The sequence below is a fragment of the Sparus aurata genome, chromosome 2 (assembly GCF_900880675.1).
Source record: "Sparus aurata chromosome 2, fSpaAur1.1, whole genome shotgun sequence".
NCBI classification, from domain to species: Eukaryota; Metazoa; Chordata; class Actinopteri; order Spariformes; family Sparidae; genus Sparus; species Sparus aurata.
This window is the reverse complement of record NC_044188.1, coordinates 9,417,730-9,442,485: the sequence shown is the minus strand read 5'-3', so window position 1 is coordinate 9,442,485 and position 24,756 is coordinate 9,417,730. Positions and strand designations below refer to the sequence as shown.

The 24,756-nt window shown below is 43.0% G+C and overlaps 1 protein-coding gene across 1 annotated transcript in view; it reads right to left on the bottom strand.

Annotated features, from left to right (window-relative positions):
• Positions 1-16,893: 16,893 nt before the first annotated feature.
• Positions 16,894-24,756, bottom strand: part of traf4a (tnf receptor-associated factor 4a) — a 39,925-nt gene continuing 32,062 nt past the window's right edge. The window contains exons 3-7 of the mRNA XM_030403163.1: positions 23,544-23,648; positions 23,176-23,337; positions 22,318-22,479; positions 21,121-21,276; positions 16,894-20,007 (exon numbers count right to left, since the gene is read on the bottom strand). Coding sequence (XP_030259023.1) covers positions 19,375-20,007; positions 21,121-21,276; positions 22,318-22,479; positions 23,176-23,337; positions 23,544-23,648 — 1,218 coding nt within the window. The 3' untranslated portion in view covers positions 16,894-19,374. The remainder of the gene's footprint in view (positions 20,008-21,120; positions 21,277-22,317; positions 22,480-23,175; positions 23,338-23,543; positions 23,649-24,756) is intronic.

Here is a 24,756-nt window from a genome sequence, read left to right as displayed (position 1 = left end):
TACATTTTGCCATCCTGATCATGTCAGGAAATGAAAATGAGACACCACTAATGTAAGCATCCCAAAATTGTCATTTTTTTACTTACTCTCCATCTCTCATGCTCGACCGCACACTGGTCATAAACAAAAAGGAAGACTTTGACTGGTTTGTATTCTCCTGTCGGCATGTGGCTGTTTTTTTTTTGTTTTTTGGACAACCAGGAGGGAAGCTTTGTTTGAGAAAAGGCTGCAGTCATCAAGACAGAAGACTGTTGAATAAAAAACATTAGTGTTTGAAATTGCACAATCTGATAGCGCCCTGATTGTGTTTTCTTGCCAGATCATTTTAATTAATGTGGTTCCAGGGCGATCATTGAAACTCATGCTTCTGTTATCTCATTGCTCAGCAACTCTGGGGGCAACCAAGGACGTTACACTAAATCTGGACACAGGGTTGGAGGCGGAGCCCCGTTCATTCCTATGAAAGCTGCTCTGTGGCGTTCTGTGTATGAAAAAATCTGTATCTTCCGTGTTGTGTGGCCCATAGAGCGTGTGCACAAGAGACCTCTACTGACCGATCCTGCTTACCTTTGGTTTGTCGCCTAGCTAACTTGAAACAGGATAAAATAATTTAATCGTGTGTACTGTATAACAAACTGAAGTGTACAGAATTGTTTGTTGGAAATGCGGCTTTAAAGACAAACAGACACATTCAGCAACTAGCTGGTAAATGTGGTGGAGCATTCAGGCTAAAGAATAATATGTCTCTCTTGGGAGTTGGTGGAGACCAAAAACAGAGCTACAACAGAGTGTTTTTGGACTTATATTTGCTGATTTGCTAGAAACACGACTCTGCTGCTGCATGTTTAATGGTTAAGTAATTAGACTTTTCTACTTCACATGGTGATAATACATCAGTGTTGTTTTCAGCTTGTTCTGCCGCCCCAAGTAGCTCAAAAACATTAATTAACAGTAGTTTAAGCTGCTTACTTCCCTCTATTAGCAGAGTATCAAAAAGAAAACATAGCTACATTAATTTGTGGAAAGAAACAGTCAGACCTCAAACATGTATGCTGTGGTTTACTCCATGAAAATAGTTTTCTCGTCTACAAGAGGTGCCAAATTCCGGAAACATTCCTCGGACTGCTTTACAACAGCGGCTTCGGCTGCAGTAAATGGACACCATCCTGCAACAACAGGTCTTAAATGTACATTGTGTTTACAGAGAAAACAAAGCAGCACCTCTTAACAAACCGGTCACTGCTCAGTCAGGGTGTGGTGGACGTCGCCCTGCTAAAGTGTCACATGTAGCTAATCCAGTCCATGTGTCTGAAACCCGACACACTGATTGAGAGCGGAGGCAACATGGATGGCCTTGTCAGTGATGGAGAGCTCCCCAGTGACCCATCAATACCCAACAGCACCGCCTAATGATCATATTCTTCATCTTCCATCACCTAGCCTCACCAAGACCTGCAGCCCACAGCCAGGGGCCATAAAGCAAGAGACCACAGGGGCCACAGTCTGGACGTCAATAGATTACATGTTTAAAGGCCCGGAAAGCAGTCCTCCCAGTTCCCTTGGTGTAATTTTCTCTGTGGGTGGGACAGGGTGGGTGATGTCATGTATGTCTGTGCACCAATCAGAGTTTTGCAACATTTGAATCAAAAACTCAAACCACATAATCCTGTTACACGTATTCTGTTTCTCCCCAAGGCCTCCAAATCTCCAAACATCCAAGGATGTATATATGTAATTATCAAATATTCCCTAATAGGAAACATATATGTTTATGGCAACATCACTCTTGATATATATGCCATATTGTGTTATATTCCTAGATGTCTATACTGTGTTTGCTTAGCCAGTTAAGCAAAGAAAATAACAAAAAACTAAATTCTCTTTAGGATACCTTCAGGACATTGGTCTGATGTAAATATCACTCGGGCAGCTTGTGTTATCCATCACGCTAGAATTTTTCTTCCCTCACCATCTTTATTTTTATTCCCACAGAGTGACACAGATTCGAACAGACAGTTCCTGAACAATGGATTCCCATGAAAGCACAGGACTACAGTTTTAAGGTTTTAGTGTGGTGTAGGATCAAAATATTCCTCCCAAAAGAGGAGTAATCAACCAGTCCTGATCTGTGCTCTCCGTCGCCCGCCCATTCCATAGATGTAATTATCCAGCCATATTTGGCACGTATCATTTTCATTCAGCTGGGGAAATTAGCAATAATCACAACTCTGAGCATGACAGCGAAGTTTCAGCCGGCCAATCAAGACAATAGTTTTGGATCCCGCAAACCCAGAAAAATGTACCACAGATCCTTACTCTCAGCATCTACCCGTCCCACGTGGCTGCGTCTTAATCAGAAACAGACAGACTGGATCGGGTCCCACATGTGGAAGACTGGATTATAAAAGCTGTGAACAATTAACATGCATGAGGGTCTGCCCTGCCTCAGTGAGAAAAGGAATAGTATCTGCTTATGTTAATTTCTCAGGATTAATTTAAGAAGCTTTTAAGGGCACTTCAGTGGGAGGGATTTCTAAAGTAGAGTGACTCTTTTCCCGCTTTGTTGAGCCGAGTGAGAACTGTGCCTTTGCATTACTGAGACAACTGTACATCCAGTACTTCAGCTGTGTGCATGAATAATGAGCAAGCAGAAAACTCTTTTGTGCCACCGCACGGCAACATTTCGGGACGCACAGGGACGAGTGTGTGTCTCTGTGTGTGTGTGTTTCTGTGGTGTTGGCTGGCGCCGTGTTTGGCCCCATGGCTGCGGCTCCAGATGTGATCTGTCTCTCTGTGCGAAGGGCTTCTCAACACGCCCAGAGGAAGAGGATGAGGAAAACTCCGCAGCAGGATTGAGAGGGAGGAGAGACTGCTGCAGGGAAATTGCCTCCCTCCTCCTTCACCCCGTCGTCCTCAGCGCTCCCTGCACCGCCCTGTGTGACACATAACTCACCCTGGGAAGCTTTCAGGGGACTGTGCAGAAGTTATTGGGTAAAGAGAGGGGCTGAAAGAAAGCAAGGCCCTGCCCAGTGTTATTAATGTTTTCTTTGGATGCTCCTCTTGACCGAAACCTGTTAAAATAATATGTGTAAAATGAGTTTAACTCATTTACCTTAAAGATACAAACCCCTCGGTTCAACCAGTTCGATTTGACACGAATGCCGTGAATCATCTCACTGCTGGCAAAATGTTGCTTTTATTTTCCGCTGTTGGTTTTCATCGCAGTGTCGACGACGTTCAGCGGAAGCAGCTGTCCTGGGTCCAGTGACAACCTCAAGATGGGATCTAAATGATGGCTATTCCTTTCATGCACACTAACGTATTAATATCATATCAAATATAATCATTAAGTCATTAAACCCTCCTTTTAAATAGGCGCCCTTTCCATGAAAGTCCTTCTATAAAGCGTTAGTTAATAGATAATAAGACCCTTTTCAGTCCTTGTAAGATGCTTTTGGTCGCCATGATCACGGGTGGAGATGGTCTGACTTACTGTGAGAAACAGCTGATTTTAGTCGCCACATAAGCGTCTGGAAATATCCCCAGGTGTCCCTAAAAATAACGATGCCATGGGTTGAATCTGTCGCTATGCAATTTTTAATATGTGAGCGGGTTGTGAAAGTGACATAAAAAATGACACCTTCCCCGTCTCTTTGCTGCATATACGTGGCTGTGGATGATTGTTTAATGCTGCTGTGGATTTCTTTATGGAGGACTGAGGTCGGAATTTCCTCCGACAGTCCAAAGGAAGTGACTTTATACACGTTCTCAAGTGCCCTCTCTCTGCTCTTTGAACTGAGAGAAACATTAGCTAACATTAGTTTAGAGATAGAGTCTGCTAACATAAACGAATGGGTTCACACACATACAGACTTATTACTCATAATCAACAATCTGCATGCATCTGCTGGATCCCACCTTGTCTGCCCCTGCTCAGTTAGACACCAGACTACTCAACCTTTAGTGAAAAGAACAATCACAACACCACCCACCCCTCTTTCTCTTACCCGCCTTCACTCTCTTACAATAGCCATAAAATCCACCAAAACAGAGTGAGTGAAATCATCTCCTCTGACTGATTCAGAGATGTGCGCAGTGATGAAACAAGTTGAACAGATCCCGGTGGTCCGTTTCAACCTCCACCAGTGGACGCCTGCCAGTCCTGCTGTAACTCAACCTCAGTGGACGGATTCCTTTATCGCATTAACTCTCTCCTCTTGTTAGGGGCCAAATATTGCTGATTTACATACGCAATTAGCATTGCTGCAGGGGTAAATTTCAGCCTGACAATAGTTGTCATGGTCCAAAAGAGTAATGCAATTAGAGCCGATTGTTTAAGCACGCCCGCCCAATTCAATTACTCATGTGCAGCTGACAATTACTGTCTGGCCGTTTGAGATGCACGACTAATGAATGACACCAGGACGTGTTTCCACCTTGCATTACTGCACGCCTGCACGAGTTTCCACAGGCCTAGTTGTCAAAATAACACCAGGGTCCTTTAAAGTAACATGTGGAGAAAATCTGCCGAGTTACTGTAATTTGACTGTGAAACATGAGCATGTAAGTGAGAACAGAAGCAGCACAGATTTAATGTCACATCCAGAGGGTGTGACATTATAACATGTACGTTTTACATCGCAATAAGGAAATAAAAATCTTTATACACACGTTTTCTAGCTCACACCCGACTTTTAAAGGAGGTAATAAAAAGTAAGAATACACTGAAGGGACAAAAAACCTCCGCAGAGCACAGTGAGCTCATTGTTTTTCATCAGAAAGTTCAGAAAGTTCATGTCCCAAAGCTTCAAACGGGCTGAAATCTCAGAGGGACGTGATTTTATTACAGGCAGGGAGGATCTGTTTGTATGCACTGCTCTGATTTAATAAAGCATGTGAATATCACAAGCCTGAAATATGCGGTGTGCAGCTCTGTTTGACATATTCAGCTGGATTTAAAGGTTATTTGTCGTTTTTGTGAAGAACAGATGAAATCAACATGACTTTTTAATAATATTCATACTTCATGCAAACATTAGCTGCTTATCTCATGGGCGATTGATGCTACACAGGCTCTGTGTGCCACATGATCTCCATGCAAAAGTTTGATTTTGTATTTGGCTGGCAGCCCTCAGTAATCAATACCCGCATACTTGCCAACATTGGGTTGTGAAAAATAGGGAGATTTTTTTCATCGGTGTATCGGCCCAAGTCACAAGGTTCCTTCGCCAGGTGTGCGATTTATTTGTCATAATTTCTTGCCTTGTATTTTAAACCACACAAAATTCTTAGAACAGTGTTTCCCCTAATTTTTTTTATAGCAGTTGCGCTCTGAGTTGATAACCTAGCAACACTAGGGGAGTCCGGGGGCATGCCCCCCCGGAATTTTTTTTTAAAAATGACCCTTTAAATCTCACCTACTCGTGAGATTTTTGAAAAGAAAATCATTTTCAGAATTTCAGAATCAGAATCTAAGACATGAGACAAAATAGTGCAGAAGCTGACATTGCTGCTTGAAAATATGTTAACATCCTGAGCATTTCAGAAGTCAGTGAGCCACATGCCATGGAAGCTATTGAGAAATAATTAATAATATTTATCATAATAATTCATCATAATTTCTGCATATTAATATTCATATTAAATAGAGGAAGCACTAAAATACAATAACAATAGGTGTCTTACTCGTCCAGTTTACTGATACAATCTGCAGCTGGTTTGGAGTCACTGGGTCACATGACATGAAAGATATTCTAAAAACAGCAGTTATTTTGTATTAATTTATTTATGCTAAGTAATTTAATGACGGTCCCTAAATCAGTCTCAGTGATTCAGCGCGAGGCTCTGAGAGGTGAGCTGACCGTCCTCCTGCTGCTGACACTGGGAGAACCTCAGTAAAGTCTCAGCTGGACCCGATATCCACAGAATATCCAAACTGAAACTAACTTCACCCCGGTTCGATGAGTCGCCTGTTGCAGCCTTTGAATAGGATGACGAGGATTTCAGTCACTCAACTTCAATGGTACAAATAGCAGTAATGAAAATAATAATCGATTTCAAGATAACTTGGGGTGTGGTGCTTTCACTGTGTGCAACTTAAATTCCCCATTCGCTCGTGATATTAAACCGACAAAAATCACGTCATCATCAAAATCAAATGTCATTATGTTTATCAATACCCGACCGACCGTGCCTTGCGCAACGCCCCCCCCCCCCCAAAAAAAAAAAGAAAAACAGATTTGCATGATTCACGAGAGCCTCATTTTCAGGTCGGAAAAGCCGGATTGCGGGATTTATCAGGAACAATCACACACCTGCTCATCCACACAGGCAGGCCAGGGTTGCCAGATACTGCAACAAATATAGGGACACAATCTTACTTGTTTCCTTTACTGTAAAATCGGGAGATTAACGGGAGAAATTACTGACCGGGAGCATCGAGGGAGATAGGGTTAAAAATCGGGAGTCTCCCGCGTGAATCGGAAGAGTTGGCAACTATGTCGGGGGAGGTGAACCGATTTCTAACATCAGAGAGTGTTTACAGGTCTTGGGGAGTGCTAATGCATTTGTTGAAATTGGTTGTAAAAAAGCCTTTTGTGGATCCAGAGTTTGACAAATTGGGTCTGAAGAGTTAAAATAATCTAACCAGAGTTTACCAGACCTTTTTAGCTCGCTCCTCATCTCTGCTTGATGCTAGCAGCTTAAGGCTACATTAGCATACCGCTACTAGCATAACACACAAGTATCTCCTCCAACCGGTTGGTTGTTAGGGCTGCATTGTGGGTAATGTGTTCGTCATGTTTTGGCATTAAGTGAAAATGTGTGGAATGAAAGACGTCTATCTCTGGTTCTATGTGATTCATGCGTGTGAGTGTTTGTGTTTACTAGAGATGTACAGGAGACCGGCTGTGGTTACAACTGAATGTGAATATTATTTTTGTTGTGTCAGAAAATACATCATCATACCAATGTTCAGCTGCCGCCTATTAGTGATTGCAGGACCAGTAGCTACAATCTTAAGGCAGAAGAAAAATAACTGGCAACTGGACTTGACTTTAGAAGGAGAACTGATTGTAGAAACCCTGGAAAAGTCCAGTTACGCCTCGGTTCCATCATGAAAGGCCATGGAAATGCAAGGATCCTACAAAGGGCTCAGAACCAGCGGCTCAACGAGAGCGTGACATTGCAGGTTCATTTCACCGTCGACACTCTCGAGGTGAAACACCTTCAAGGAACTCAAGTAAGTCCGGTTGTCTTCATGTATCAATTAAAGGCTGAGGACGTGGAGCTCAGGCCACAGTATGCAACTTCTCCTACTAAGGGCGTATTGATAAAAACAAAGAAAACAAAAGATGCAGTTTGATGATCATATGTGCATGTTCATGTATTATATTTGAAAATATTATAATATAATGATTGTAATAGAATATTTTTATATTGTGGCATTAATACTTTTACTTAAGTTGAATATCAGAATTCTTATTGTTACTGTTATCTGACTGTCTGTCTCTTTATCCAGGAAAAAAAAAAAAGTCTAACAGCAGCAAAAATGGCCTTAGCTTTGAGCCCTTCTCAAACCTGAGGAGAAATCTTGTTGCCAATAAATGTCAGCTTTGTGTCAGGACAGCTTGGCCCGGCAACAAAACATCAATTGTTTCCAATTGGCAGAATTTCCTTCCCTCAGCCGTGGCTGCGGCCAATCAGAGGCCGGCTTGGTGGAACAGAGCACGCTCACCGTGGCAACCGCTCCACTCTACCTCTGCTCACTGATACTCCTCACACCGTCCTCTCCGTCTCCGTCAGATGGCCAAAATAACGCCCACCGGTGAAGTGAAACTGGCCGTTCCCTGCTGCTCAGGATGAGGTAAAGTCTCCCCTAACAGAGGAGGGGGCTGTTTGTGTGTTACAGATGATATCCTGCCTGTTGGAGGACGTTTTTCCTAATAAACCAGGGCTTAAGAGTGAACATTTCACATAAGGGGCTGAGGTTATCTCAGAGGTTGAGGCCGGTGACTACAAATGGGTAAGACAACACAATCTGAGAGGCCTGTGCGAGGCGGCGTCCTCCGCCTATGGCAGATGCTTGTGGGGGAAGCAGTGATATTTGAGCCACAGCACAGATGTGGGAATACAGCTGAAGACAAGTGTGGGTGGTGCTGTGTGTTTCAATGCAGCTGGGTCAAAAGACAAACCACACTTATTTGAGTAACCCTTCCCTGACCGCGCCACAGCAAACACACATCTGTACACAGGAACAAACACACACAGAGACGCTAAACATGCAGACCCCCAGCGGAGAGACCTGCTTGACACAGAGCTGCATGTGTTTACCCCCCGACTTCTTTGAAATGACAGCGTTGCCATCAGGGGGCTCAGAGAGACCGGGAAGCCATGTTTAGAGGATAATCTTGGCCGGACCATCTGGTCAAGATTTTCTTCTCTTTTCTCCGGATTTCTTCTGTTTTTTTTCTTCCCATGAAAAGATGAAAAAAATGTTTTTGTTGTCTTGAAATGCAGCTGAAAAGTCACATGGATTTGATTCACTTCTTGAAAAAGATAACTGACTGGCATTTGTAGCAGAAAGGGCAGCTTGTGCAGCGTCCCGAGCCAGTGGTGAACTATATAATCTATACTTACACTATTACTGATCACTTCCAGTTGCCACTGCCCATCTGGATGTTTCAGCAATCCCATGGCTCTCCCAGTGTAATCACTGTTGACACAGGAAATTTAATCTATATATCTTGGTGATGATGAAAGTGGTTGTAATAGGATTATACAGGGATTGACAGGAGTGTGACATCGCTACTGCAGGGCATTACTCCATGTGTACAGCACTGAATTATACTGTTGGTGGGATGAAACCTGCTGTGTATTTGCTGCGATTCCCAGGATTGAAAAGAGAAATGTTATTTCATTATAAATGACATGAATATTTTCAGTGTATACGTGATGAGAAGAAGTGTATTTGCAGGTTTTAGCTAGAAAATTGTGCACACATTAAATTTTTGTTGACTGTTTTTAAATGTAGGTCACTCAGTTTTAGGTGCAGCTTTCCACTCACTGTTGAATTGTTTAAAAATCCACCGACACTCTTGAAATTTTATTTTGATACATATCAGGTTTGCATTCGTATCTGTCAGTGTTACATGAATGTTGTGCAATAATGCGTATTCCTAATTTAATTTCTTACCTCTGCCAAGGAGGTTATGTTTTCACCAATGTTCATTTGTATGTTGGTTGGTTTATGAGCAGAATTACACATATATTGTGTTAATTGATTAGGAAATAATGCATTGATCTCGAAGAAAAAAAAATCTGCCGTATTTAGGTGGATGGTATGTATGATTAAGCACAATTTGATGCAGATCCTAGTGAGCTAAAATTATCGTTCAGCAGTTATGGGTAGTTTAAAATTTAGATTGAGTTTGATATTGTTATTGCCTTATATGCACTCTGCTCATACTGCTTTTGTGCCTGAATTTTTTGTCTCAATACACTTTATAGTTACTATATATATCAAAGTTAGCATGCTATCAAGCTAGCCCTGTCATATTATTAACATATTGCACATTCAAGGTTTTGGGCCCTCTGCCATATTTGTTGTTTATCATATCTATCAAAGTTTTCAACTGTTAAGGACTCGGTCACACTGAGAGCAAAGAAGATAAACTCAAATCTGGGAGCCAGCAGAGCAGTGGCAGAAGTTTTCACAGCATGAGCAGGTTAACAACGAGATGAGTCAACAAAGACTGAACTGAAAACTGGACTTAAATGCAAACTAAAGTGACGAGGGGATGAGGCGCAGGTGGGGCGAGGTGGAGAAACACAGGTGAGGGGAGAAACAAAAGAGCAGGAAAGGAGCTGATTGGCTGGAAGGACACTGGGGACGAGGCTGAGCTAACAAAGCTGTTGCAGGGCGGGTGTGGAGGGGGATGTCAGTTGGGGAGGTACACAGAAGGTAGCAAAGCAAACACAGCATGAAACCCAGGAAACACAAGAAGTATCAATCATCTAAAACTCATTTGCGCCTTTGCTTTTATGACAGCGTAACATTAAAATTAGTGACATAAAAACAGACGTCTTCATATTCGTCCTGGCTAAACAAAGCGATATTGAATGACATGTCAGCGGGTGTCACAGTTACTATTGAAAATCGATGTACAGAACGGATCCACACATGTAGACACATGCTGAAAATCAACTGCACACAGATCACTCTCCAGTTATTGCCATTACTGTACATGAGTTAAAGGCCTAATTAGACTAATGTCTCAGCTGTGGGGTTAAGAGGTTTAAGCTGAATGTGAAGTCACAAAAATAACTTTATATGCCACATTAAGCTTGTTGATACCTGCTACTTACCAAACAAAATTGTATAGTCGAACTCCAGAAAACAGGAAATAAAAATAGGACCATAAGATGTCTATTTTGGTCTGGACGGAGGGATCTGAGAGTCTTCTGCTCTGCTCATGTATCTGCCATGTGGCCTTTTACCATACGGCCAGATTATGGGTTGCATGGTCGGAGCCACAGAAAGCCATTACTTAGGGACTGAAGGCAGGAGTTAAGATTATGTGCAGGACTTCAGGCCAAAAGAGATTTGTTTCCACAACACAACACTGTTCAGTAGTGAGAGGATTCTGCGGTGGCAACTATTAAATCCCAGATTAAGCTAATTTAATTCTGGTTGATGGGAACTTTAGTTGAATTTGGGGTGTGATTCATTACTAAATTTGTGACTGAGGTTAAAAAAAACAAAAAAAACACTGACGTCTCTCAAGGTTATTTTAGTCAAAATAAGGATACTAGGCCACAGGGAGACTCAGTCAAAAGAAATGACTAACAGGAAATAGAAAAAAATAGAAAAATGGAACTGAGACTGGACCCTGTTTCAAGGAATCTCGATGGCTCATGCTTATGAGCCATCATGCTGTCTAAACCACATCAGTGCTGCAGTTGTTGAACAATCATTGTTTAAGCTAGCTGCGTTAAAGCTTGTGCAATTTTGTTGTTTGTTTCGGCTTTTCACAAATTTCTATTATAGGTGCTCTTCTGCACCACGGCTAGTTTGCAATAAAATGACATTAATGAATTTCGATATTTGCCCAGTTAAGATCTTGATTAAAAACAGAGGCTCCCTCCCACTTTGGATGTGACTGATGCTGAAGATCCTCTTGGACAGCAGGGGAATTTGGACAGTAATGGAAACACTAAGCTACAGGGACACGCAGTGCGGTCAGAGTGACATTCTTCATCTGAGGTTCTGATGTGGATGACCAGGAAGCCTCCAGAGTTTCACACGCTGCAGGGATGATTTGTCATCATGAATGTCGACTCGTGTAAGCAGCGGTCACCGAGAGCGCCTTTCAGGTTCACAGACTCAAGCCGCAAACCTCCTGCACACACACTGTACACATGACCATGAAAGTTAAACATGCACAGTTTTATCTGAGGAGGTGCTCATTAAAATGCCAAAGCCTGGGAGTGTGTTTTGTTCTCAGATACTCACAGGAAAATAGTTTAAAAATTCCCACACTGCATCAAGGTAATCTAACACAGTGAGTGACGATGAACTGTCCTGATTTATGTTAACAAAGTTTTGCTTTGCTTGCTGTAATAGTTTGCTAAATAAATCGACCCAGTGGGTTAGAAATATTGTAGCAGGATAACCGGGATTAAAATATCAGACTCATTAGAAGATCAAGAAAAACTCATTTAAGCAGCAGAAAAAAAGAAAAGTTTTGGGCTTTGGACTACTACATGTAACAGCTTCTGCCTTGAGTTGTGTTCAGGAAGCAACAGATTTCAAGAAACACTGTCTGAAAAACACACTTTTCTCTCTCGCAGTATACAAACAGCGGTTGACAGACTCTCACACCTCTCTGGATGTTTGCATCAGACCTGTCGAGAATCCTCACAGAGGTGTCAAACACAGGCCACTTTTACAGGCTGTGTTTTAGGAAACAGCGAAAACATAAATGAGCAGAGTCTGAAAGGCTTTTGGGTGTTCATGTGCAATACATCTTTCTTTAATAGTTTCAAAGAGACGTGGTGTTTCCAGTCAGGGGGAGAACGATGATGACCGCAAATGTGATACAAAATCTACGAGGTCAATCAGGAAAATATGAAAAATTCTCAGAGCAGTTTACAGATGGGAGATTACTTTTTAACTTTTAGGATGAAAAAGTCATTCATCTTCACTCCTGTTGATCAACCTGACTGCAGCAACGATCAGAGGTCAGAGCATGTGTTTGGACTGGAGAGAATTTCTCAATCATAGTTCCAAATCACTCAGCATAAACCACATTTTCCAAACAGAAAGGATTTATTTTGAGTTTGACTTAGATGCATTCTGGGTCAAGCGTGCTTCGGACTCAGGGTGTGAGTCCAAAGCAGTGAAATTGGAGTGGGATGGAGCAGGAGATAAGGCGACTAAACAAGCCCCCTGTTGGACTAAAACTAAACCACAGCTGAAGTCTGTTGTTTGTTTTCAGGTTTCATTAACCCTCCTGTTGTCATCAGATTCTGTATATGCTCCTTGTCATCCCGGTCAAAAATTACCCACTCTCACTGAAGATCTAAGATAAAGCAATTTCATTTCATGTTAAATGCCAAATCTGTTTGGCACAAAGAGACAACCTGTCATTCATGAGAAACTGTGTGAATATCAGAGTTTTCTCTTATTACAGTGCAGAAAGACTGAATTCATTCAGTGGACACCACTCATTTTTATTTTAACACAGCTGTCACATGTTTTCTTTACTAAAGTACACTTTTATTGTTCTAATAATATCTTAAAGTGCTGCAAAGGTGGTAAACACATTTTATTTATCAAGAGATGAAGAGATAAAGATACAAGAAAGTTTCACAAATGCGCATAAAGTAATTTTAAATGCAATTTACTGAAGGCCCTTCCAATAATAGTCAACAAGGCGATCTTTGTACCAAAGCGGTGTACAGCTTCCATGGAAACATGAATAAAGGCAATATTTCCCATCTTCTAATGTTGGAGTCACTAAAGGAAAAATCATAACATTTCAAATTGAAAAAAAAACATTTAAGGCGTTTTCTCTGCTGTTAAACACAGTTTAGGGTCATTTTTGACAACAGGAGGGTTAAGTGTGGCTCAGTGATAACAAAATATAATTGCATATTTGATCTGTTATGAATGTGGTTTGAGTCTAGGGGCTGAATTTACTCTGCACCTAAAATCCTGTTTGGCAGAATCAACCATCCGGTATTTGTAGCACATTTATTATGATCTATCAGAGATGTCTTTGATGTGTACGGGGTGAGCGTGAGGCCTGTGAACGCCTCCAGGTTCCTCCCCCCCTGGACCAGCGTGTTATTCCAGTAATCCAGGCCAGTGATTGATCCAGGCCTGGCAGCATCGCGCTGCTGGCAGGTATCCACGGTGGGTCTGACTGACCTTTGGCCTCAGGTCAGTGCTTTTGGTCGTACTCTGCTGGCTTTAAAAAGAGATGAAAACAATCAATCACTCGCTGGATGGATGCACATCACAGGGAATTAAAAAATCAATACGCAGGAGAGGCTGTCTTTTTTTTCTCTCCAAATGATAAGTCAGCTGTATTTTGCTGGCTTTTCACATTCCGTGCAGTCCGGCTGTTGCGTCAGAGAAGCCAGATGGGTCAGTGAGGTCAGCGTGGTCAGACGGCCTCATCATAAACAGTGGTGGTCTGCAAGCGTGTGTCATCCAGTCTGTGATCCAAGAAGAAGGTGCTTGTGAACGCTTAGATGGTGGAATGAGAACAAGAAATAGTAGTAGTCTGTAGTCTGCAAGCTTTCAATCAATATCAGCCTCACACAGATCATAACGTCTACAGCATCACGGTGAGAATATCCAACAGGCCTCTCATTTCATCAGATGACTCAGGTATGCTGAGGGTCTCAAAGAGTGTTTCAGATGTTTCTTAATGATTCATATACAAGATGTGGTTGAGGTCGATCCTCTGCCAAAGTTATTCACAAGTGATGTGCAAACATTTTACACCGTCTCAGCTTGTAGTAGATAAACAGCAAGTAGAATTATAACACTGACTCACAGCTAATGCCTTTTAGTGTGGAGGGGTGGGTGGGGTGGAGCGGCATGTGAGCAATAGAAGATTAGATTTTGGATAATCCAAGACAGAACCTGCATGAGGTCAAATTACTTAATGAGGTAATTCTGAGTTGAGCCCTGACACCTTCAGGACAGACTGTAAATGTGGGCTGAAATGTTAAGCCAGCATTTACAGTCTAACTAGTACTTATGTGGAGACTGAGAGGGTAATAACTTTGTGTTTAAGATATAAGGTCTGTTAATGTCCAGTTTTGGTTGTCTTTGAGCTGTAGTTTTGCCGTTACCCTACCATCCAGTCCGTCCGCTACACCTAACCTAGCTGCTGATTCTCTGAACATCCCCGCTACAACCACTTGGTACCCAGTAAGTATTTTATTAGTGCCCTAAATGTACAAAGTATTTATACTGTGATTGAGGAGCTGTAATCCAAAGATTTACTATGAATTTCAACCCAATGAAACGCCAATGAGCTTGTCAAAAGAGACTTAACACAAGGTTTTAACTCAGCTCCTGCCTCAAGGTGTTTAATTTCATTTGTATACTTTTTTTTTTTGGTCTACTCTGTAAATACAACATCTAATTCATGTCTCTGGAGTTTTTCCTCATCCAGGTTGAGGGTATAGCAGAAGGACAGTGGGTGTCATGTGCTGCACAGATTGTAAAGCCCCTTGAGGCAAATTCTGATTTATGATTCTGGGCTGTAAAAATAAAATTTGACTTGGCCTCAAGAGCTTTTACACCACTTCTCACAGTCCCAGTCGACCTTTAGTTAAGGTTTCTGTGTTTCCAGGGTCAAAGCTGAACCGATGACTTGATGCCTGAGTGGTGAGTGAACTCCTGCTGCTTCCCCGCTCCGCAGAGTTTGTATCTCTGCTGCAGGACGCCGATTCACCCCCTCACTCTGATACCACCCCCGTTCTGTTGCTGCACTGTGAGGCAGAACTGCTGATCTTCAGCAAGAGGGACGACAGCATGGCACCGCTTCACAAACCACAGCTCCCCTTTGATGTGTTAGTTTTTATGGGCGAGGAGAGCCTCATGGGTTGGGCCTTTCTCTGCCTTCACCACCGCCACTGCCGCCTCCCCCTTCGACCCAGCTGGCATCTGAGTTTCAGCATACGTTGACCAAAGGTTGGGTGAGCGCAACCGGCAGGAATGAGGTGTGCGCGCTCTGTATGAGAACGTGACTGTACCTGCAAATCATTTACAGAGCCAGCCAGAGGGTCGCTCGAACGAGGGCAAAGCCAAAGGGCAGCACTGTACACCGAGCTGCACGTGATTCCGCTTCGCATGGGAAACATGGAGCTCGCTAACGTGTAATTAGCTGTTACTATTTTCAATCTGTGTCGCCCCGAAGCGGCGCAGGGCTGTTGGTTGTACACCGTGTGCCAGGAAAGTTTGAGGCCTCAACTTGCAGCTCTGAACTTCTTCTGTGTTGGTCTGAGGAGGGACAGAGGGGACTGTCCTGACCAGAGGACCCCTCCCTGAATTCAATGAATGATCCCTCTCACTGTGGGGAAACTTAAAAACAGCTATCCTGGAATGAAAAATAAGGTCACTCACGAAGCAAGGATATTTGGCAGTTCCCCTCAAAAAGGTTGTACAGAAGCGGAGAAAAGTCACGCTGTATTCCTAAAACAGATGTTGTTTTCAAAAGTAGAGAGAGAGAGAGAGAGAGAGAGAGAGAGAGAGTTCTGTTTCAGGAGGACTTTGGCCGGCTATTGTACGCTGTAAGTGGAAAACAGGACTGTCCTCCTGAGGGACCACTCAGTGACTTTCACGTCAAAAGCTCATTTTACCCTCTTCCCTAAATCCCGCCGCACTGAACATCATCTAAACTGCAAGCTAATGCAAACTCCTGGCATCGCTTCAAAGCCTGGTGTCTGCCTCACTTCCTCTCTGCTCCTTCGCCTCCCTCCATCTCGAGCAAAGACTACAAGAAAAGGCAGGACAGAATCTGCGTTCACCTTTAACCTAGATCACTGAGTAGGTGTCGGGATGGAAATAAAGAAGAGTCGGCTACTGTGGATTGTCTAGAACAGAAACAGGGTCTCTCGTATATTTACTTTTAATAATGACTAAAACAGCACAAACTTTCGCACATCCGACAGGAAAACTGAGTGGATTATTGATCTGGACTGGGAGGCTACTGAACAAAACCCTTTACATGCAACAAGAGGTCAGGACAGGAGGCGAGCTTTTCTCAGAGGAGACGTTTAAAAAGGCAAACAAACACTTTAGAGTAATAATAATGGCTACTCTGAGATGTTGAGACGAGCTTTATAGCCTTTTAGCTTCATTAAGAATTAATATTGATTATATATTTCATCAATGATTCAGTAGCGTATTAACTCAAAATGCGTTCAGTAATTCTTCAGTGTTCAGTAGCGGAACTAATTCTAGAGGAGCTTCTTCAGTTTAACAAAAGCAGTCACACCGAGGAATTAAATGTTTTAGTTGGTAAAACAGGACGAAACGTAAAAAGATCACCTTGGACCTTGAATCTTAAGGCAAAAAACGTATTCCCAGATTAAAGACTACCAATTCTAGGTCCTATACTGTTATGACAGAGGCCGTACTTTTGTCAGCGAACCAAATGATGTTCATTCTCCTCAGTTCAGCAGCGGTTGTGTTGCATTTCTTCGAGTCTTGGATTTATGTGTCAATATGTGGATACGAGCAGACGATGGATCAAAAATGGTGCCGGTACTGTTTGTCTGGTGACGTCTTTAGGATCAAGTGATCAAATGTGTCAAACATTTTTTGGCAAGTTGGCATTAAAAAAAACCAAAAAAAAAACCTCCGACTGGTAAAACAACTATAATATATGGTATTTTATTTCAATTAAGAAATTGACAAGCACTCATCAATCAACATATTAAAACATTTGTGCCATCTGTGCAAACTCGCACGACGGCTCCTTAAAATAAATACTTTTAAGAGGAAATAATACAGACAGAATATGTGAGGCTCAAACCACGAGTACAAACAAATTATCCAAATGTCCAAGAGACGAAAGGGTCTGAAAATTCCCAAAGTCAACCCCGACTCTCCAACGAAAAGTGTTTGTATAAAACAGCTAAGTATTTTTAAAAATACAGAATCTTACAAAAAAGTTTTTCGTCTTCTCACTTCTTTAAATCACTGTAAAATATCAGCTGGTATTATGACAAGAAATCATGAATTGTTCCATGTAGAATAATAAAAAGACAGAATGTGCTTCTGCATTTTTACATTAGTATTCACATACATCATGAGTGTACTGTATCATCAAAGTCCTCCACCTCTCGGATGGTGCTGTGATGGAGACGGGTGTATCGCACAGGGCTAACGTCCATCCAAATGCTCAAAGTCCCCAAGACACCCACATACTTGCAGAGATCCTCCTCATTATCCATCCTTTTCCAACAGTCCACTGTCCGTGCCCGGGCTATGTAAAACAATACACTTCACAGCCCAGTGTTCATTGTCCTTATAGGTTATATGACCAATGGTGTTCACATTTTTCTGTATATAAAAACAAAACAATAAAACTTAAAAAAAACCTAGTCTTTTGACAATTTGTCAACTTTCAAATGGTCCAACAAAAGAGACAAATTAGCCATCAACAGGAGAGGATTTCAAGAATACAGGTTACAGTACAAAAACGTGGTCCAGGTGGTAGCACATGAAGCATGCATGTGTTTATGTTGCCCTGCTCACCCCTAAAACCCTCATGCGAAGACATACTGTATAAAAAGGCCACATGGCTTTTCCTTCACTATTAAATGCGCGTGCACTCCGACAACTGGCCTCTTTGTCTGCTCTGCTCATCCGAAGACCGACGAAGAAGGTGCTTTTTTTCCCCTATTGGTGCACACAATAAGCCTCATAGGGTCACTATGAAGTGCATGTTTGGTACGTCTGCACGCTCCACAAGCTTTTTTCCGACTGGGTCGAACTACTGACAAACACAAGCCCCGAACAGGTCCTGTGATGGAGCCGTTAGCTAGAAGAGACGGATCTGTAACTTCAATGTTTTTTGTTTTAAAAGCCCAAAAGCAAAGGAATAGTTTGACACTTTGGGAAAATAAGCTTATTTGCTTGAGTGAAACCACTCTCATATTTAAATTGGAGTTTAGGCGATGGTAGACTGACTGGCTAGCTTATTTCCTGTCTTCATGCTGATCTAATTCAACTGGCTGCTACTGTCAGAAGAAAGTTAGCTTAGCCTAGCATAAAGGCTAGGAAGAGGAGGAAACAGCTAGCCTAGCTCTGTCCACCTGCTGAAAAAATGACCCACCAGAACCTCTAAAGCTCACAGGTTTAAATGTTTTACCTTGTCATTTTGTTTGTTTAATCTGTAAAAAAAACAAAGGGTAAAGTTACAATTTGCCACTTTACGGAGGGCTATATATTTGAAGCAGCTGCGAGGCAAACTGCGACAAACTCTGTACTTTTTACAGATTGATGAAATTAGATAAAACGTAAAGCTTCATCTGGCTAGCTATAACCTCCTTTTCTAGTTTCTGTTCTAAGCCAAGCTAACCGGCTGCTGGTCGTATTAACGGGACAGATATAAGTGGCACTGACCCTCTCATTCAACTGAAACCAAAAATGTCCAACTAGTCCTTTAAAATACGAAAATCACCAAGGTTGACATTGTTCACTCGAAAGCCGCTGTTTGACGCTTGTGTGTACACAAACCTCACCAGTAGTCTCTTTCCAAGGGCTCTGTGTTTGTTAAGGGATCAATGGGGGTATACTGTATGAGTGTGTAAACAAAAGGCAGTTGGGCTTGAGCTTGAGTCTGCTGAGCTCCCTCTTCCTCAGATCACCCCGACGGGATGTCTCCGACTAACTTTCTCTCCACTCTAAGTGCAGAGGCTTAGTGAAGCCCTTCACCCCCCATTTCTTATATCTTTTCCATAATCTTTAACATCTGTACTGCGGAAATAACAACAAAAATATAACTTAAGATAAACTCTCTAGGCACTGTTTGATTTCCAAGGCTTTTTGTTGTAGACTGTGATAAAAGGTCAGCAAACAGATAAAAAAAAAAAAATGAATAAAAAAAGAAACGCCAGAGAGTGATGGTTCTGCAGACCAAACACTTTCTCCTCTGTGATATATCAAGGTCCTCCGAGTCAGCTCACACAGCCATACAGACTCGCTTCAAGCTCCGTGGTGGAGAGGCTGTCAGGGCAGAAAGTATCTAAAGGGTAAGTGTGTAGAAGTTTTCAAGGTTACGTGTCAGTTCAAGTCTTTAACCTATCTTTCTCCTTCATCCAAAGAAACACAAAGGTCAGATCTCAAGCCATGATCTTCTGGGGAATCTCTATAGAAGCCTTGATGAAGATGCAGTTGTCTCGGATGTAGTTCCTCTTCTTGATCTCGTCGTGCGAGATGAACTTGGGGTAGCCGAAGCCCAGGGTGCTCTCGTCCAGCGAGTTGCGGCTGCTGCAGGGCTTCTGGAAGTTCTTCCAGTTGGGGTCGGGGTTGAAGGTCTCGGTGATGTGCTGGGGTTTGGAAAGCGACGGGTCGCTCTGGTCCATGATGGAGAAAGTCACCTTGTAGGAGAAGGGCCACTCCAGCAGGCTGTCGTATTCTCCGGGCAGCACGCGGATGTAGACGGAGAGGTGGGAGCCCTCGCCGCTGCCGTTGCCGTTGAGGAAGGCCGACACCTGCAGCTTGTAGCCGTAGCGGTGAGTGTAGAAGGGCGGGCTGAAGAACTCGTGGTTGCTTCGGAGTTTGGCCTCCTGGAGCTTGCGGGAGTAGTCGTTGAGCTTCCAGATGAGGACGCCGTCGTGGCTGACGGACAGCTCCTCCATCTCCCTCCGCAGCTCCAGGATCTCCTGCCGCTGACGACCCACCAGGTTGCACATCATAGTCAGGTGGGACTTGGTGGTGTCTTCCAGGTGACGACCGATAGCCAGTTTGGGGCACTGCAAGAGAGACAGCACAGAGGTTATGTAGAGGCTGCTGCACAGTGAGTACGTACAGAGTTTACACATACACAGCTATGAGAAGTGATGCAAAGCTTACATCTGATTTGGAGCGTCTAGATGGCTTATATATTTTTGTTTGTTATTAATACTTCACATACTGATATTTGATTTAGATTTTCTGATATTTCTCATATTTAGAGAAGTTTTACTGCCAACAGAATACAGAAAACCACATGAAACTTTAACCACTTTAACCATGTGCCTTAATAAATTAAACAATGAAGCATGAGTTGGTCCAAAGAAGAAAAAAACAAGTTTAAAGTAAGAGAAAGATGACAAAAGCTTCCTTGGTTGTCTTGCATGCACTTCTGAGATAACTTCAGCTCCCCGTCTACTATTAAATGGCACACAGGGCTAAGTTATGTCTTAATATTAGACCATGAGATAAACATCAGTGTCATCCTTCACTGCACAATAAAGTGGTGAAGAGTGATGAAATGTTGTTGAGGATGAAACCGCATGTCCTTCGTGTCTACACTATGGAAAGTCATGTTTGAAAAATAGAGACAACTATAAATATCACTGCAGAAACTGTGGATTCTGCCTCGATCGTTTATATACAGCTAAGTGCATCCGCAGACGAACTTCTATTTACGAGGTTCAAGAGCGTGGACATTTGTCTTGTTATATTTAACGGTCACTCTGCTGCTGTGGAGTCATGTTTTTCGCTGCGCATCAGGCCGTCTGTACACGTTACACATCAGGCTCTCCAGATGCTTTGTGATTCTTAACAGAACGAGGAGCCCACACCACAGAGTAAGGCGCTCATCTGCCGCTCTTCCTCGAGCGTGTCCACATTTTCTCAAATTGACGTCAGCTTCAAAAATAGACCGAAAAGTGCTGTCAGAATACACAAGTGTTGCTCTCATTAAAACAGACCCTACAGGCACAGTGCTGTATGTTCGTGAAATCATTACTTTGGACACAGTGAGCACAGATATGAAGGAAGTGAGCGTGTAAACTAACAAATTGATTAGCATTCCGACAGAAAGGTTCCTCCAGAGGCCGGAAAATAATCCTTTAAGGTTAAATGATGCAGGTCGGTCTTACCCTGTGTTTGCAGCCGGCGTCTTTGAAGGGGCAGAGAACGAGCGCGCTGCCGCAGTTGTCCTTCACGTGGTTAGCCAGATCCTCTCGGGCGATGTTGGGTGTGCCACACTGGTTGGGACACTGGACCGGGAACCGAGGGCAGTGGTACTGGTGGTTCTGCAGAGGGAGTCGGGGGATGGTGTTAATATGAGCGGCGCAGAAAGGATGAGTGATAAGAACACGCGCTGCACAGTGATGGTTGCACCGGGACGACATGTCCTTTAAAGTTTCAAAAAAATACACATGCCGTTAAAAATGAGGCTGCAGAAATAGACCAGAAGAAAAAAAAAAAAAAGGAAAATAATTTATCATGTAGCCTGAGGGCACAGAAAATATCCACGCTGTCAATTACACATGAAAAGTAAAGTAAATCATTGGATCAACACATGAGCACATTTAACTGAGAGGAAGAAAACAGACTGATGAGAGCTGAGAGCTGATTAAGGAGCTGAAAGAAGCTAAAACTGGAAATGTCAAATCATATCAGGGGACAAAATCCCCCTAAAATGAAATTACTGTATATAAAACCAAGAAACGCAGAATATCCTCATATTAGAGGAGCTGAAAGAAGCAGCTTTTTTGTCATTTTTGCTTAGAAAATGACTCAAACAAGGATTTGATCATCAAAATAGGTGTATTGTGTTTTTAGAGATTGATTTATCGACTAATCATTGCAGTTTAAAAAAAAAATTATATTAAGTAGCAGCCCTACAATGGACAACAAACTCACAGGAATAGAATCTGCCTGAATAAAACAAATCAAATTTTACATCCTGAGTGTTTATTGTCATCTCATACCACCGTAAAGTCAGAAAGCGTCATATTAGGAGGCAAAATGCCCCAAAAGGTACTCTCCAGCTGTTGTTTGTAGAGATGAAATGATGTTAAATTAAACGACTGTGGAAAAACAAGATTGGGTTTTGACATCTTGGCCCCAAAGCGTGGGGGAGGGGTGAGTGAGACAGGCTGCTCAGCCTCTGGCCAGATGTGAACAGAGGCAGGTGCTTCCACATAAAAGACCAGACAGCTCTCAGTAACATCCAGCTGCCACAGGACAGGGACACCATGAAGCGCAGCATGGAAACCCTCTGAGAGCCTCGAACAGGACAGACGACAGGTACGGTGATACTGACGGGAGTCACGGGGGGAGAAACTGACCTGGATCGTGTCGAAGACAAACTCCTTGCCGCAGTACTTGCAGGGCTGTGTGCGTTTCGGACACTCGGCCATGCCGTGTTGGGACAGCAGACGACGCATCATCCTCGCCCCGCACTTGTTCTCACAGTAAACGCTCTCCTGAGGACACACGCCCTGGTGGTTCTGGGGAAGAAATGAAACGCATGATTACACTTTCGAGCTACTACAGTCAGCACATGCTGCGAATGATGTGGATACAGGAGATGTTTCTGTTTACATATTTGTAGTTGGTCTTTGTCATTTCTCTCCTACATTATTTTTATTCCATATTGCTGTCGATGTAAAGCACTTTGTAACCTTGGTACTCTTTCTTATGACATTTTACAGACTAACCAAACAATCGATACATTAGAGAATAATCTGCAGATTAGTCTCATTTGTCAGCGGTGTTGAAAGGTTTTGAATGAGTCAGAGTGTTAAACATGGTTCCAATATGAGATCCAAAAGGTGTATTAATGCCCCTGTCGGTGTGTGCAGAGGGTGGACCCTGAGGGCCAGAGTAAACAGAGGAGGGGGCAGCGTGGTAGAAATGACGGAGGTGTTAGCGAGGAGACTGATGGAAGAAAACATATTCAGTATGAAAGGGCCAGTCAAAGGTTCATTTCCTTCTGCCAACACACGTGTCGTTTCAAAACAGACCAGCGCTCTCTGAAGGCAGCGACACACGTGCATTAGCCTCTCCCGCTGCTTTCCACAAAGACTCTTTCACATGGGGCTGGAAATTACGAGGCGGCACTCTGGGTTGTTTACGTCAAACTCCCGCCGTGTTGCAACAGGAAAGAGAGAAATAATAAAAACAGGTTTGGAGTCTGTGTTCACCTCGTAGGCTTCGCCGGTGAACTCGCTGCCACAGAACTCGCACTTGACCTTGCGCTTGGGGCAGTCGTGCTGCAGGTGGTCGGGCAGGTCACGGCGCGTCAGCTTGACGGAGCAGCGATTGGGGCAGGGAATCACATTGAAGGCGCAGGTGGAGAAGTGGCCCTGAGGGAGACACAACGACAGCGAGGCATCAGAATCACACACACACCAGCACTTGTTGGGCGATTAGTCAGACCGCCGCCAGACAACTGCAGGAGGCGAGGGGAGGGAGGGCGGCAACAGGTACCAGGAGGAGAAGTCAGAGTGTTTAAGAACATGGAGGGGAAGAAGATGAAGGGAAAGTGAAAGAGGATGTCGGAGCTTCTCACCTGCAGCTGCTTCATCTGGCCGGTCCAGCGGCAGCCTTCCTCACTGTGGATGCAGCGGATGGGCAGCGCCAGGATCTGCTGCTCCAGCTCAGGATCGGGGTAGATCTGAGGAAGGAGAGCAGGGCGAGGTCATGAGGAGTTAGAGGAGAGGACCGGGTCATGCTGGAGGACTATAACATATCGCGTTCGAACACAGTCCACTGTTGTTTGCTGTCCAATAAAAGCCACTTATCTCCAAGTTTGGTGTTAATTAATGTTAAAGGATCAGGTTTCACCTTAGAAGGTTCGGGTCAGGGAAGTTATCTCAATCTATTTAAGATAAATAATCTCTGACACACGATAATCTCAGCAGGTCGTTGGAATTGACCTGAAATAAACTTTTTTGTTGATACAAGGGTTAGTTTCTTTTTAATTTTCCTCAGTGATTGTGTACATTTTGAAAAGATATAAAATATGTTATGTCCACCCAGACTCTTCATGTTCTCAATTTAGCTGAGAAAAATTGAAAAGTGCATGTATATTGAAAACTGAGTTGGCATTTGGAGAAAATTAGTCGGGAAATATCAGTACATCGTTACATAATCCAATATCATGCATTTAGCTGAAAGTTATGAATAAAAGTTTTGAAGTTGGGCGATGGCTTTGACAGGACAGTGACAGAGAGTGAGTTGCTCACACACATAATAAACCATAAAAACAACATAGAGCCTTGCAACAATTACAGTATAAATAACAAATAAGGTTAGTTTTGGTCTTTTTATGGGATTTATTGACAACAACAAAAAAGAGAATATTACCATTTGCATCTTTTAAGTTTTCAAGCTCATATTGTTTCTGTTCCCACCTTCCTTCTCTAAATCAACCACATTTTTCAGCACAATGTTTATTATTTTTGCCTAATGTGGGAAATGAGTTAGCACCCGGGTCAGGAGGAGGTTCTTGGACCTACGACAAATGACCCGTATTGTTTTACCAGCACCGCTGTGTTGATCTGAATGCAGAAACTGACGTATTGTCTCATAGTTAGTTACTCATGTTACATATAAAAACACTGGCCAGTGTAGATTAATCTACGAAGTTAGAAACAATCAGTGTTACATTTCTTTTAAACAAACAAAGGAGTTAGGTTGTGTTAGCACGTCAGCTTTAGAGACGCTGGTGGGCCGACAGAGGCTAGCTGTTTCCCCCTGCTTCCAGTCTTTATGCTAAGCTA